The sequence below is a fragment of the Pleurodeles waltl genome, chromosome 9, assembly GCF_031143425.1.
Source record: "Pleurodeles waltl isolate 20211129_DDA chromosome 9, aPleWal1.hap1.20221129, whole genome shotgun sequence".
Taxonomy (NCBI): Eukaryota; Metazoa; Chordata; class Amphibia; order Caudata; family Salamandridae; genus Pleurodeles; species Pleurodeles waltl.
In genome coordinates this window covers 912932727-912947823 of record NC_090448.1, presented here as the reverse complement: position 1 = coordinate 912947823, position 15097 = coordinate 912932727, and the positions used below count along the sequence as shown (strand labels likewise).

The following is a 15097-nucleotide window of genomic DNA, read 5'->3' as shown; positions in this document are numbered from 1 at the left end:
GAAGCACATCCAGCACTTTAGAAGCGTAACCTCAGCACCTCTTAGTAGTAGAAGAGACCAGGGGTGACTTTTTAGAGATGCCCTTCCATGTTAATTCCCAGCTCTTCAAGGGACAAAGATACTTTATAAAAAATGTCTGACTATAAACGAGAATTATTGTAAATGGGGATTCTAATTAAGTATTTTTAATCCCAGAAGCCAGAGATACATCTGTCCAAGCCTGTCAAAAAAAGCCAAATTCTTCAGTAAAACATGTTGGAAATTTTGAGTAGTTGAATTTAAATAGATGGTTTACGCCAAGAACAGCATCTAGAAAGCAAAGCCTAATAAATGATTAAACATGGCCTTCCAGTTCTGAACTATTGTTTCAATAGTTTTTGATATGAGCACTGCCCAGTAGTGCCATTGTAATTCTTACAGTGCTAAATTCCAGAAGAGGCCATTAGAAATCTCAGATGACCAATTTGAATGTCATCTTTGCATCTAAAAATGTGGCCTCAAGTCAAGGTGATGTGTTTTTTAAAATCTCTTTATCGAACATTTTGGGGTAAGACAAGCATCATGTACACATGAACTTAATATATGTGTCCTTAAAGTTTAACAAACATTTCATACACAATTATAAACCAGTCTGGAATAAACAAGTACATCAATTCTATATCAAGCAGCTTAGTAAGTTCAGCATACACACACACACGTATATATTATACAAAAAAAATATATATATATATATATATATATATATATATATATATATATATAAAAAAAACATATAATGTTAGTGTAGTCAGTGTGAGCATGAAAAAAACTCTTGTCATCTTGGCTCACTTGTTGGTGCATACAAATGGTTTTTTTTTTGGAGCAGGTGTGGTAGCTGCATGTTCACCCTTTGCCACTGAGTTGGTTGGGTGAGGGGATGGGCAAAAGTGTGGCATTAGAAACAATCCCCAGCCAGGTTCCTAACTTTCAAGTCCAGTGGTGGTGTTCCAAGATAAAGGGGCTGACCATAGGCTAGTGATTCTGTCTCAGAACTTCTAATTACTGAAAGCACGGTCTAGGGCCCGTTCATGTGCCGAAAGCTCTACTTCATGCACTAAACCCACCATCGAAGCACCAGGTAACGTTGGTTTGAGTCTTTGGACCATTTTCTTAATGAAAGTGGATTACTGTCAAGACACTGGCACCTAGTGAGGATCTCAAGCTGTGGATTGATCTGGAGTTCCAGGTTTTAACTATGCTGATCTGTCATTCCTTATGCTAGATTGCACCCAAGAGGTAAAGTACCCCCACCAGTGGTAGCCCAAAATGGAGGACAAAGCAGAGAGCAGAAAACCTCCAAGGTGACAGGCATGGCTCAGAGAGGACTGCGCAAAGCATTACAATGCAGTGAGGGAAGAAAAAGCTCCTTCTTATATGCCCAAGGAAACAAAAACACGAAATTCACCATCTTGAATTGGGGAATGCTTCTTTAGAAGTAACTGATTGATGGCCATCTTGGAGCAGGTAAATTATTTATCTGAGAGTTCCTTACCAAGGGACTCTAAAAGAAAGTAGACACACTTACATGGAGGCACAGGGAGTGCTTTTGAAAAGACACTCCCCCAAGGAGAAGACAGAAGGAAGGAGAAAAATGAACTAATGAGCCGCCACTGCAAGGTAGATGTATGCGCTCAGCACGGCAGCCTGCCAGCATCTCTCCTGAAGAGAGCAGCTCGTCCCGCCTGCCCTCTCAAATTGAACCCGGACTCTGAAATCGGATGGGACACTAATGGCAGAGCCATAATTTGTGTGTTGTTAGAATACATCTAGCAGATCACCTGTTATTGCTCAAGACAATGTGCCAAGTTGTACTCAAATGTAAAATAATAGACAGGAGAGAGAAGGTCCTTGAGGAACACTACAAGACCCTGGGCTTGTGGACCATTCACCTGATCCTGTAATTTCTTTTTCGTTTGTGAGAATTAATTGGACCCTTTACAATGGAGGTCTCCATATACCTACCCAAACCTCCATCCTGACCAACACTATTATATTTTCAGCTGTGTCATTAGCAGCATACAGATCAATTCATCCATGGAGAGAAGGAGCTTCTCACTAATGTGGCCTCTGGCAGTTTCAGTACAATTTGAAAAAGAAATCCAGACTGATAGCTGTGGAGAAGGTAATTTAATCCCACATACTCTTCAAGAAGTATTGCCACCTCTCTTTCCAAGTTGTTGTTGGAAAAAAAGGAAGTTGACATAGGCCAGCCAGCTTCTTAAGGTCAATCCCACTTACTCTTTGAGTTGTCCGGTCACCTCCTTTTCCAAGATGTTGCTTAAAAAGGGGAGGTTAGAATTACCAATTACATAGGGTCAGCAGATGGCCTCTTCCAGGAAGTTGACATAGGCCAGCCAGCATCTTAAGGTCAATCCCACTTACTCTTTGAGTTGTCCGGTCACCTCCTTTTCCAAGATGTTGCTTAAAAAGGGGAGGTTAGAATTACCAATTACATACGGTCAGCAGATGGCCTCTTCCAGAGATTGCAATCATGGCATATTGTGTCAGGACGAACTCCAGATGGGAGCAAGGAGTTAATCATGTTTTAGTATCTGTTACAAGAGGGCAGAGGAGTTATTATATGTATCCTGTGAGCAAGGGTCCATTGGAGAGCTAGCTGCTTTAGGTTTTGAGGACAAGGACAGTTTGAAAGAGGTGAAGGTGGATTATTTGTTTTTAATTTTTTTTCACATTTTTATAAATTGACGAAAGTGTCAGCAAGCTGTACTGAGATAAGTTATAGAGATTGAAATCACTTTAGAAAAAAACCCAGGAGAAATAAACAATAAAACCATACATGACATGTCAGGAGGAAAGAAGGGCCTTAGATTCTGCAGAAAATGTACCTTAAGGCAATTAGTGATTAAGGTATAGTGATAAGCATTTTAGCTATCTTTTCCTCTACGGAGGTTCGCACCTCTTGTAAGACAAGTAACCCACCCTACTACATTGATGGATAAGGTGTTCTGCTTAGGTCCTGTTGGCCTGTTTCTAACCTTTGTTGTCTATCTTTTTTTCTGTTCCTTTCTGATGTTTGCGGCTGGGTGCCGGGGTAGTGGATGGGCTATTCTAACAAGACCTTGGGAGTCAGAGTCCTATGTAAACCCCACATTCAGCAGAAACCTATTTGAGCTGTCAGTGATACAGCAAATTGCTATATGAAGATAAAGGTTTAAAGGGGCAATCAACCTTCACTATGCTTAATGCATGCCCCTAACCCTTTACAAGATGTATAACGATGTTCTTTATTGAAACAGCAACCATTTGATACCCAAGGGGATATTTTTCTGGGGGGGGGGGGTACTTTAACCTGACATGGGACCCAGTTATAGACAGGAGTGTAAATGCCTGTCTGGGTACAGGGGTGATGTCCATGCTTCCAAAAAAAAATAGAGACTACAGAATTGGGGCAATCTTCATACTGTCCTTAGAAACAACTTTTTTCACATGTCCACTTATCTTACTCACACTTTGATTATGTTTTAGTAACTCAGTCCTTCCTTGGCATTGGATTCGACCTCAGTCTCAGACATATCCATATCCAGCCAAGCTCACCTTGACCTCATGTGGAGGGAAAAGCCTGAGCTCTGTGGCGGACCTCCTCACTGGAAACACTAAGGGACCTGATAAAAAAAGCCATTATTCTCACTGCGGTTTAAGACTATTTTACTCTCAACACCTCTGCCTTTTTAAGGCCTTCACCGAAATTCCACCTACACTGTGGGATGCATTCAAAGCCACTATTAGAGGTACTATCACCGCAGTCGTAATAGACAGTGCCACCATTAGAGGTACTGTCATCACAGTCGAAATAGACAGGCATTTCATGGAGCAAAACCTTCCCACTCAGATTAAGATGCTTGAAAAACTGGACAAAAACACCTCTCCAAACACATGCAGACAAAATTGTTTATTTCTCAAGACAACTAAATAAGCATAGAACTAACCAAGCTGAGCGAGCAGTGCTCGCTTTAGGGCAGCGCTTCTATGATTAGGGGGACATGTAGACACTTTACTAGCTCACAAAATTAGATTGCAATGAACTAAAGGCCTGATGTTCAAAGCATTTTTTAGATTGGAAATAGCCTAATTCGCTAAATGTTTCTTTAAATGTACAAACACCAAACTGGGATTTGGTAGCTAGTTACCGAATCACAATTTGCTTTGTGACCAAATTATTATTCAGTATTCGGAAGGGGTGTGTTTAGGGAGTCAGTTCCAAATGCTGTTTAGCGGTGGTATGTATTAATGTTCAGAGACAAAATTTTGGTTTCAAAACAGTAATACTTTACTGCCAATTTAAAACTGATGGTAATCCATTTGCAAATGAAAAGGCTTTTCCATAGGACCCCTTCCCATTTGAAAATGTTAAACAAAATATTTTTTTAGGAGCAAGCAGTAGTTTCACGGTCCACTGCTTACTTTTATCAAATTAAACATTTAAATTTCTTTTTTTTTTTTTAAAGCATCCTGTTTTCCTGTAAAGTAAAAGAGTTGCATTTAAAAAAAAAAAGATTGCTTTTACTAAAAGCTATCACAGACATGGTGGTCTGCATCCCTGTGATGACTGTCATTCCTGATGGGTTGCAAACTGAGACCTACCTCCTTAATATTCATGAAGTAGTTTGATTTGTGACCCTCTAGGAATCACTCATTTAAAAAAAAAAAAATACATACATTAATATGAGTCCTTACATAATTGTGATTCCCAGATAATCACAACTAGGAAATTGCTGTTCCCAATGTTAGTACATCTGGCCCTGAGTCCTTTCTCTTTCAGGTTAAAACAGAGGGAGGGTGAGTGAGCTGTTGGAGAGAGGGAATGTGAGCCTTCTTCCATACATTTTAATTCAAGGAGCTGAGAAATCTGAGGACAATGTGAGTGGCCACCTATACCTCGTCATATGGACTGGATACCCTTCTCCCAGGTCTTATCGATCCTGATTTAGAAGGCTTTGTTCATAATAGACCAGAAGCAGATAATATTTGATACCTCGTTCCCTTGGTGGAAATGTGCATAGACACAACATCCCAGCCATAATACTTTCAATTGATGCCAGAAGACTTTCAACCGAGTGAGCTTGGCTTTTTTACGAGTGGTGTTAAAAAACTTCACTTCGGACCCAATATGATGAAAAAAAATACCCCTTTCCAGTTATCTGGATAAATGGATAGTGTACAGGTCCCATCACTCTAGCCAGGGTCACTATTTAGGGGTGTCCACTCTCCCCACTGCGTTGTGCCACGGTGGTAGACCTCTAGCTATATAGATTAGACAAACACAGACAATAACTGGCATCCCATTTGGAGGTTGAATGCATAAAGTTAATTTATTCGCAGACGATGTACTCCTCATATTGACTAACCCCTCCAAATCCAACCCATACATAAGCGAGGACCTAGAGCAGTTTGAAATAATATTGAACTTCAAAATTAACAAGGAGAAAACCCACATCTTCAACTTAACTATCCCTCAACAGATTTCCACACCCTCCAAACTCTAACGCCCTTTCAGTGGGCTATCACAACAATTAGATACCTGAGCTTTAATAATACAGTTCACTTCGAGGGATGGACTAAAACCAATTAGGTCATAATCTGCAAAAACATTCTGGAGGACCTTCTGAGGTGGCATCTAGCATACTAGTCAAGGCAGTGATGTCTCAGGCTCATCAAAATTAATATTCTTCCCAGAGTTCTAAACCTCTTCCAGGCTCTCTCAACATATATATATTTGTTGGACATCACCCAATCCCAGACTAAAATATGCTTCTTTATTTGGAGGAGGGGTTGCATCTCTAATAAGATATTTACACCACCTGAAGACAAAGGTGGTCTGACATGCCCTTATCTTCTGGATTAATACTGGGCAGCATACCTCTGAAATATCTCAGTGTGTGATGAGGGGGGAGTGAGAAACACTGGGTTCATATGAATCGGGCAGTATCTTGCTGTTCACTATGGGACTTGGGGCCTAATTTAAATCACGGGGATGGAGTAGATAAGTTCAGATGATGGAGGTGCCTCCCGTCTCCTTTATAAATTACCATCAAGCAAGCGGTCATTTATGAAAACATTGACAGGAACTACGTCACAGCAGTTCCATCAATACATTTTATTCTGTGCTTTGGGGCTGCGTCTGCAGAGTATTTGCCTTTTCTTTGCAAAAAGAAAATCCCAAAACGGGATTTTCTTTTTGTAAAGAAAATAAATAATGCTCCCCCCGCCATGGGAGACTTTTCCCGCGGCTGTTAGAACGCTATTATAATTTACTGTCCCTTACCGCCAGTTGTGCCTGACAAAAAGGAACAGTAAAAAATGGTTTAATGCCCACCCCTCTAAATTGGGCAGGTGGACATGTAGTTGGTTCTCCAACTGACGTTTGAGAAGTTTGGACACAGCAGAGATAGAGTAGTCTCCGCTGTGGCCAAACTTAAGGTCCACCCAAAATTAATTTGGGTAAACAGACAACTATGTTTTAAGGGAGGGAACTCCGTCACCACTGCAACTTAGTTCCCTTAATGCCAACATATAAACTTACTGCCACCCAAAACAGTTATCAGCATATGGGACCAAATAGCAGTCAAGAAAAGCGTCACCATTTTCCCCTACTCTAGTACACCCATCACTCGGAACACCAATTTTAGCCCAGCCATGGATCCCATGTCCTTTTCGGAATGGGTGGATGGTAACTGCAGAACCCTGTGAGATCTATCTAATTAAGGGAATACATTAAGATTCTACCTGTATTAAGCAAGTTTAATACAACCTCAAAAATTCGAAATGCTTTTTTGTTACATCGTTTGAGCATTTTCAGCCTTCATATTCAGACAGGCTGTGGGGGTGTACCTGTGGACACATTATAGTCATTTGATAGGAGTAGCTTGCGGAGTTCGACACATAACTGCAGATAATGGTCTCTTATCTGCAGAAGGGGACTTCCCAAGGGTAGCAGGAGAATGACATGAACAAAATTCAGGGCACATTTCAGAACAAAAAGAGAGTGTGACCTAATCCAGATGGCCTCAGACATTGGTCTTTGTCGCTTGGTGTGACCCCTGTCTGCGTATTGAATGACACTGAGCAAGTACCATGTTAACAATACAGTTGAGGGGAACACTACTAAAGAACTCTCCTTTTATCAAGGACCTTTAAGAGAACTTGTTACTGAGCAAATGCTCCAATGTATTCCTCTGCATACAAAATCGCTCATCGTGATGACATACGATATGTAATGTTTGTCCGATTAAATATATTAAGAAATAAATAAAAAAGCAAGTTTAGGAGAGCCTTTGGGATTGTCTTTTGAGCCTCGTGTGTCCACTGGGCTGTATAATGAGCATTATTATTATTCTAGAATTAAAACAAATGACAGATTAACTTGCCCCATCTATCACAATTTCTGTTAATTTACGTTGGTATCACCTGGCACCAACTTCTTGTCTGTTGTTTCGGAAATGGCAGAAACCATGGCACTAGGACGGCCCTGTGAACAAACCACTGTGGCACAAGTTCCATTCGCCATTATGAAGGCACACAAGGTTATGTGTAAGCACCATGGTGACATGAATGTTAGGTTCTTGTTTAGTCTCACAAAGCAGCAACAGATCCGGTTATTTGAATTAGTAGCAAGCAGCTGTACATCAAGGAGCATGCCGGAAGGATTGAAGGTCAGCCGTTTGCTCCGTCCTTCTTTTTCAGTCTCTTTTCTACCTTAATTTCTTAATGCTTGTGGGGAGTGTAATCCTAGATGTCACTGAATTTGCAGGCACGCATTTAATTAGCTCCTTAGCTATGAGAAAAGTTGCTGGAATTTCACTGTGGTGCCGGAGGTAAAAAAAAACCAAACCTATCGCAAACTTTGTTTCTTGCATTTGTGTACTTTTGTTTAAATGGTAGGCTGGAAAGGGGTTGTGTACAAGAAAATGCAAGGCATATGCAAGGTGTGAGAGCATGAAAAAGTGGGCATTTCAGTAAATGGATAGGATAAAGTTTTCACTGCTCAGTGCTGACATCTAACAAATGAAGCAGTATTTATGTGTACAATATTTTTGTTCGGCACTACTGACTTCCATTTTCTTTACTTTAGGATGCCTTATTCTTCCTGAAGGACTTTTTCAGTAGCCTTTCTTCCGAGGTGGAAGTTCTCATGACTCCAGACCCAGAAGGTACAAATGTTTAGCACAGAATATTCACTACATTATAGAGTGGAAACATTTTAATGCAGTTTGCTAAAAAAAAATGTATACATTGGATGGACTAAATCTCTGTTATGTTATTGCTGCGCAGTAAGCAATCAATAACACTGTTTACAGGGCCCTAGCTCAGGTTTGTCTACAAAACAATTACACATTGTCATGATAATTAGTGAATGATGGATACATCAGCAGTGCATGGATGGGAGAAGGGTGTTGGTATTAATCTGATCTGTTAGTGTTGAGTTTTGGTGCATGTATGCGAGGTTTACATCTGTGCTTGTAATCAAGGAGTGTAGGACGCTAGCTCTCTATATAGTATACTAAAATGAAGTACACTGTGCAGAGCGCCCAGTGGATCCCCAAAGATGTGCAGAGGCACAAATAGATAGGTCTAGAGCTCTATTTGTGGTAGTGTGGGCGAGCAGCTAGGCTGGTCAAGGAGTTGTGTTAAGCATTTGTTGTACTCTTAGAGGCAATAAATGAGAAACACACAAAGAAAAAATCTGAGACCAATTTAGAAAAGTAACAGTTGCTTTTATATATGCTTTGAACCAAATAACTTCAGTATAAGGCAGGCAGTTTTCAAATTAATAACACTTTACGGTTTCAAAAATCAACAGTGCAATTTTCAGAGTCTTCAATGTTAACCGTTTAAGGGAAACAAAGATGCAGTTTCACAGGTAAGTACACAATTTACGGTCCCAAACTTAAGGGCTTTAAGCTTGCACCAGGCAAGGTTCAGATTGGTACCCAATGTGCACCGCAGCGGCACAGGGGTGTCTGGGTGAAGAGGTTAAAGTTGAGTTGTTAGTCAATCGAGGCTGGGGGGGAGTTGATGCGCTGCTCACAGGTTAGTACCAGTGATGACAGAGGTTGGTCTCGGGTTGAGGTGAGCTCCAGGAGGCCACTGGTCAGCACCAAACTTACACCCTCAGCAGCACAGGGTCAGCCGGGTGCAGAGTGCCAACACGGTGTGGGGCAGCCAATGCTATCCAATGGAGACAGGGGGTATCCGCTGCAGTGCAGTTCACAGGTGAGTAAAGCAGGGTCAGAGGTTGATCTCTTGGAGCTGAGGTAAGTACAAAGGGGGGGGGGTCCACATTGGAGCACCAAACTTACATCCTCAGCGGTTCAGGGTGCCTTAAGATGTCGGGAATCAGCTCACCAGGAAGGTCGCAGTCAGGGGCATCACTCAGGTTTAGGCTGTAGATGTTGCTCGGGAGTCCGGCAGGGGTCAACCCACGGTGGACTCTAGGTCAGAAGCGCTGAGTAACATTCACTGAATGGGTGGGCCACTTGGACTCGGCCAGGGGTGTCAGGTGTGGTGGTCTCTTCTGGTGTTGGATTTCATAGTTTCTCAGGCAGGCTTCCTCTTGTTCAAGGGAGGGTTATTCTGGAAAGGGCTGCTGTCCACTCGAGTTCTTGGTCTTTTTAGAAAAAAAGGTAATCCTCCCAAGCCTTTGGAGTTCGCTGGGCTGCAGGACGGTTGTCTTCTGAGAGCAGGTTTCTTTGAAGGTGCAGAAAGGCAGTAGGGCTGGGGCCAAGTCAGTGGGTGTTTTCAGTCTTCTCTACTGGTGACGGGCCCAGGACTTCTTAGGTTGCAGGAATCTGATTCTAGGGTTAAGGGGTTCCACCTAAATACTGAATTTAGGGGTGTTACAGGGAGTGCCAGGTGGAAACCAAGGGCTACTCATTTTACGGTGACTTTATCCTTTATATGACCACTTCCTTTGGGAAGTGGCAAAGCCCTATCCCTATTGGCCTAATTCCTTCCATGCAAGATGGAGGAGTTTTTAAAAAGTAGTGTTCACTTCATCTCGTCCACCTTAGGGGTGGGACTGGCATGAAGTGGGCACTCCTACTAATTTACTTAATGTTCTCACCAGTTCTGCTGCCAAAACTGGAGTCTGAAACTGGGGGTAGACCTCCTCCACCATTTTGAGAGGCCCGAGTCACATTTCAAAGATGACAGGGCCTTTAAAGCTCCCCACCCTGGAATGTCCATCTTGCCTGGGAGAGGAGGTCACTCCTCTACTCAGAGCAGGCCTTTGTTATGAGCTCTCGAGAGCACTACCTCTCACCTCAGGGGGCCAGAACCTTTTCTAAGGTAGCTTTAAAGGTTTTGAAAAGTCAATGCCCACGGTGGGAGTTGGTAGGTTTTGCAGGGGCCACCTCTAAGGTGCCCACTGAGTGCATGTATTAAGAAATCACTGGATTCAGTGAGAGTTTATTAATACAAGATGTTTGATTCCAAATATCTTTATCTTCAGTGAAGCCATCATGTAGCTGGGGACATCATAATGACCAGTGTCCAGCACATGTACTTAAAATGGCTTCACTGCTCACTTACTATGTCTGAGACTCGACACCGACATAGCAGGGTCATATGTACTCATGCAGGCATGCCCTCACATGTAATATAATGCAAACTGCCATCTGATAGAAACAACTAGCTGCATTTTCCTTACCTTCGAATTCTCCCCAGGCACCAGACTTGATCCAGAGATACTTTTCAGCAGTATCTTTGTGCGTCGGTAGAGGGTGCGTGCGATTCCGTATCGACATCGTCTACTAAATATGATGTCGCCGGGGTCCATATAATCCCTCCTCTGGCACGCTGATGTCAGTTTATTCTTTTCTGCGCTTCAACGTGGATCCAGAAAAGCGGTTCCTCTGGCCATTTAGTTTCCCTTTTTCGAGTATTCTGTTGGATGGAACAGTGTGTATGCCTTCTGGCTTTAAACCCCGTAGGTCCTGTGCTCAACAGATGTCAGTCTCGGACCCCCATTCTCTCTGTATGTGGTGCTTAGGTGACCGTCATGACACCAATGATTGTAGTGCCCGATTAACATTTGAGGCCAAAAGCATTGAGGGAATGGTGGATGAAGCTCCTGGCGTTGCAGTTGTGTCAGTCTTCACAAGACTCCTATAGGCACCGGAGTCCTCCTTCTTCCAAGACCCATCTGTGCTAACACTTTAGGAGTTGTTTCCATGTGGGTCTATTGACGTCTCAAGGTAAGTGTCGTCCATGGTCGAAGTTGCGCCCTCCTCCGGCTTCACTGCCGCCATGCTGCTCCTCCAGTTCTTCAGAGGACGAGTTCATGCACGAGTCCACCCTGAGTCTCCCAGATTTTCCTGGTGCAGGGACAACTCTGGCCCAGATGCGGGACCGCTACTTGTCCCTGCATGCCATTTCTCGGCCTACCACTCACCCTGGAGCGCTTTTGGTCCCTAAGGAGATGGAGAGTGCCCGGACGGGATCTTCATTGGCGGCGGCGTCCTCTGTGTCAATCGGGCCCCCGACTCCATCTTAGGAGTCATTTCAGTGCTGGTGCATGCCTCCTATGGCTTCCACCTTCTGCACCTGATTCTTCTCTACCGGCTGCATTGTTGCCATTGAATTTTGCCTTCCCGACTCTGGTGGTAGTAGTGCCCTTTATGCCCCCATTGCCGTCTCACCGGAGTCAATCAGCTAACCTTCTGATGTTGAGGTCTCACCCTCTCGACGTCTGTCGATGACGACCCCGACGCTAAGTGCGGCGCCGATGGAGTCAGCTATTTCAGATTCTTGCCCTATGTCTTTTAGGGCCCACCTTCCAGTTCGTCAATCAGAGGGGCATGGTTTGGATAGTCTACCTCCCATTTGCGACCCCATTTAGTTTCCGTATTCGGATTGGTTAGTTGACTATGGTTGGCTTCAGAAACAAGTTCTGCTCTAGCAGACAAGTTAAAGTGTATTTTAAAAGTGTTGCACTTACATCTTCCTAGTGTTCATTGTCCACAGACACTTTACTTGATGTCTTACATCCTGACCCAGTCCTTCCTTAATGTGAGCCTCTTTATGACATCCTCTTGAGGGCTTGGTCCCAGCTAGAACGCTCTATTTCACATAGACACAGACTAGCCTCAGAGGAACCATCTTGCCTCCGTCGGCATCCGACTGTTCACAGCTTTGTGGTGCAAACTGCTTTAGCTACACAGAGCCTTACTCATGTCCCTCCTGTCCCTCCAGAGAGAGAGGCCAAACAGATGGGTGCCTCCGGTAGGCAGATTTTAGCTTCATTTAGCTCTGCCCTGCGTTCAATCAACACTTCTTGTGTCCTTGCTCAGTTTGCCCACGTCTTGTGGGACTCGGTGGAGGCACATTTTGCCTTCCATACCTGATGAGGCTAGGAATGTTCTAGTTCCCTTGGTACGAGATGGTCAGCAAACTACCAAGCGTAGTTTTAGATGTGGTATGGATATCACCAATTCTGTTGGAAGGGTTATGCCCCCTTCAGTGGCTCTGCATCAGCGGGCATGGAAGTGTCATTCTAGTTTTTCAGTGGCTGTGAGACATCTTTTCTTAACATGCCTTTTGATGGCACCTCATTTTTTGGTGTGCATGCCGACTCAGCTTTATGCTGCTTATGAGACACTCATCATGGCACTCAGTCTTGAAGCCTCCTAGTGTTACAGGAGGGTCTTCTAAATCTGTATTGGTTTCGTTTCATTGTTCAGGGGCTGTTTATTTCCCCTGCTGCTTCTTTCTACTGCCCTTACAAGCAGTGTGCTTCTTGCTTCCAGTATGACACCCGGTGTGGCGCTGTTGCCTATTGCAGATGCTCTATTGCTCTTATTATATTCAAACTGCCTAGTGCCCTAGTATGTGTTCCTGTGTCTGCAGGTGTGCGTTCTTTTTCCACTTGTTGTGGACTTATTCCATTATTTCTAGTGACACTGTTTTGGGCTCATTCATCTTAGAGAGGGATTTTCTGTTGTCTCTGCTTATGGGCATTTGGCCTAAGAGATTTGCAGTCTACAGGGTTCTTCCTCTTGTGAGAATCGTTTTCAGTTCCCCGCTCTTAGGAGCACTTGCATTAGGCTTTTAGCCATCTTTTTATGTTGGCTGTTCCCTATAGGGATCTTTTTAGGTGCCTCTTTTGGAAGTTGCTACTATATATATATGTTCGATGGCATGTGTAGCTTCAGATACACAAGATATGTATTGCTTCCGCCATCTAGTATTGCAAGTTGTTTTTCTTCGAAGAAGTCTTTTCGGAGTCATGGGATCGAGTTACTCCTCCTCTCGATGACACTGCGCATGTGCATCGATTCCTTTGTTAGATTGTTTTCTTTCCGCTGTCGGGTTTGGATGTGTTTCCTCTCGCTCCGAGATTTCGAATCGGAAACTCTAGATAACTTTCTTTGACCGTCGGTATTGTTTCGATCGTGTTTCCATCTATAGTCGAGCTGATAGTACAGTTGAAAACCAATTTTCGCCTTTCTGGGCGCGAGCGCCCATCTCAGACCTGTTCGGGCTTACCACGCCGAAGCCTGATGGATCAGACTCCATTCTAATTCTGTCCTCGCTGTCAAGTGAAATTTACATACACAGACCCACACCTGGTATGTAATCTGTGTGTCTATCCCGATCAATCAGAAGAGGATTGTGAAACCTGTCGATCGTTCGATTCAAGAAGACTCTACATGACTCGAGAGCAAGGAGACTGTAAATGGCATCGAAAAGTACAGAGTATATTGACACCTTTGAGGACGAACCGGCGCGGACAGCAGTTTCCATTCAGGATACAGACTCCGAAGATGACTCGGAGGAAGATAGCCAACTCATCACTGCCGGTCAGCACGTGAGTATGACTGCCCCTACTCCCACTCCTAAAAAGCAATTGAAGGCCTTGGGTGCACCACTGCCAGAGAGCCATAGTTTGACCTGCAAGAAAATACTCGGCGACCGACCTTCGGGTTCGGTGGCAAAAAAGGCCACACCTACTTTGTTACCGGAATCGATCAAATCCACCAAAAGCTCAACTTCTGAACCGAGTCGACGTCCACACTCTTTGGAGTCAAAACCTCTACGTCCTGCCTCGGAGCAGAAACAACAGGCTGTATTTTCGGGCCTGAAAAAACTGCAAACTTCGGAGCCGAAAAAGTATTTTTCTAACAGAAGAACAAGGACTGATGAACAGTCCTCTAAATCATCAAAACCATCAGAATACATTTTGAGGACACTGACATTCAACCCATTCTGGAAATCATGGATGAAAGACAATCAAGGATCCATATCCATAAAGAGACTGGGAGGATTATTACTGCACCTCCTCCACAGACTAAAATAAAGTTGGCTTTTCAGGAACATCTCGATACTGCTCCACCACCAGCAAAGATTTTTAAACAGAAGTAGAAGCCATTACCTCTGCATACTTCTCCCCCACATTCACCACAACTTTCTTTTTTTCACCACCACCCACTAGCCCACCACCATTACCTTCACCAACACACTCACAGACTTATTCTCATGGTGATACGGTTGATCCTTGGGATCTGTATGACCCAGATCCCATAGCAGCTAATGACCCAGACCTATATCCCTCAAAACCTTCCCCACCAGAGGATACAACTGCATACACGCAGGTCATCTCTTGGGCAGCTCCATACCACGGGGTACTCATGCACAGTGAGCCTTTAGAAAGGGATTTCCTTTTTAATACCTTATACCTCATGAACTCACATTACCAGTGCCTCCCAATGCTACCTGGCATGATCAAGCATGCAGATGAGATATTTAAGGCGCCGGTTAAAGGTAGGGTTTTAACACCACGCATAGATAAGAAATATAGGCCTGCACCCACAGATCCTGCTTACATTACACATCAGGTACCTCCAGACTTAGTGGTTGTCATTGCCGCCAGAAAAAAGGCCAATAGTCAGTCGTCAGGGGATGCCCCTCCCCCTGACAAAGAAAGCAGGAAGTCTGATGGTGCTGGCAAGAGAGTAGCTACACAGGCAGCTAACCAATGGTGCATTGCAAACTCACAAGCCTTGCAAGCAAGGTATGATAAAGCTCACTAGGACGAGATGCA

The 15097-nt window shown here is 43.7% G+C and overlaps 1 protein-coding gene across 2 annotated transcripts in view; it reads left to right on the top strand.

The window, feature by feature from the left end:
- Positions 1-15097, top strand: part of ATG2B (autophagy related 2B) — an 860766-nt gene that overhangs the window by 641578 nt on the left and 204091 nt on the right. For both annotated transcript variants that reach the window (XM_069208269.1, XM_069208268.1), the window contains exon 35: positions 8129-8207. In XM_069208269.1, coding sequence (XP_069064370.1) covers positions 8129-8207 — 79 coding nt within the window. The remainder of the gene's footprint in view (positions 1-8128; positions 8208-15097) is intronic.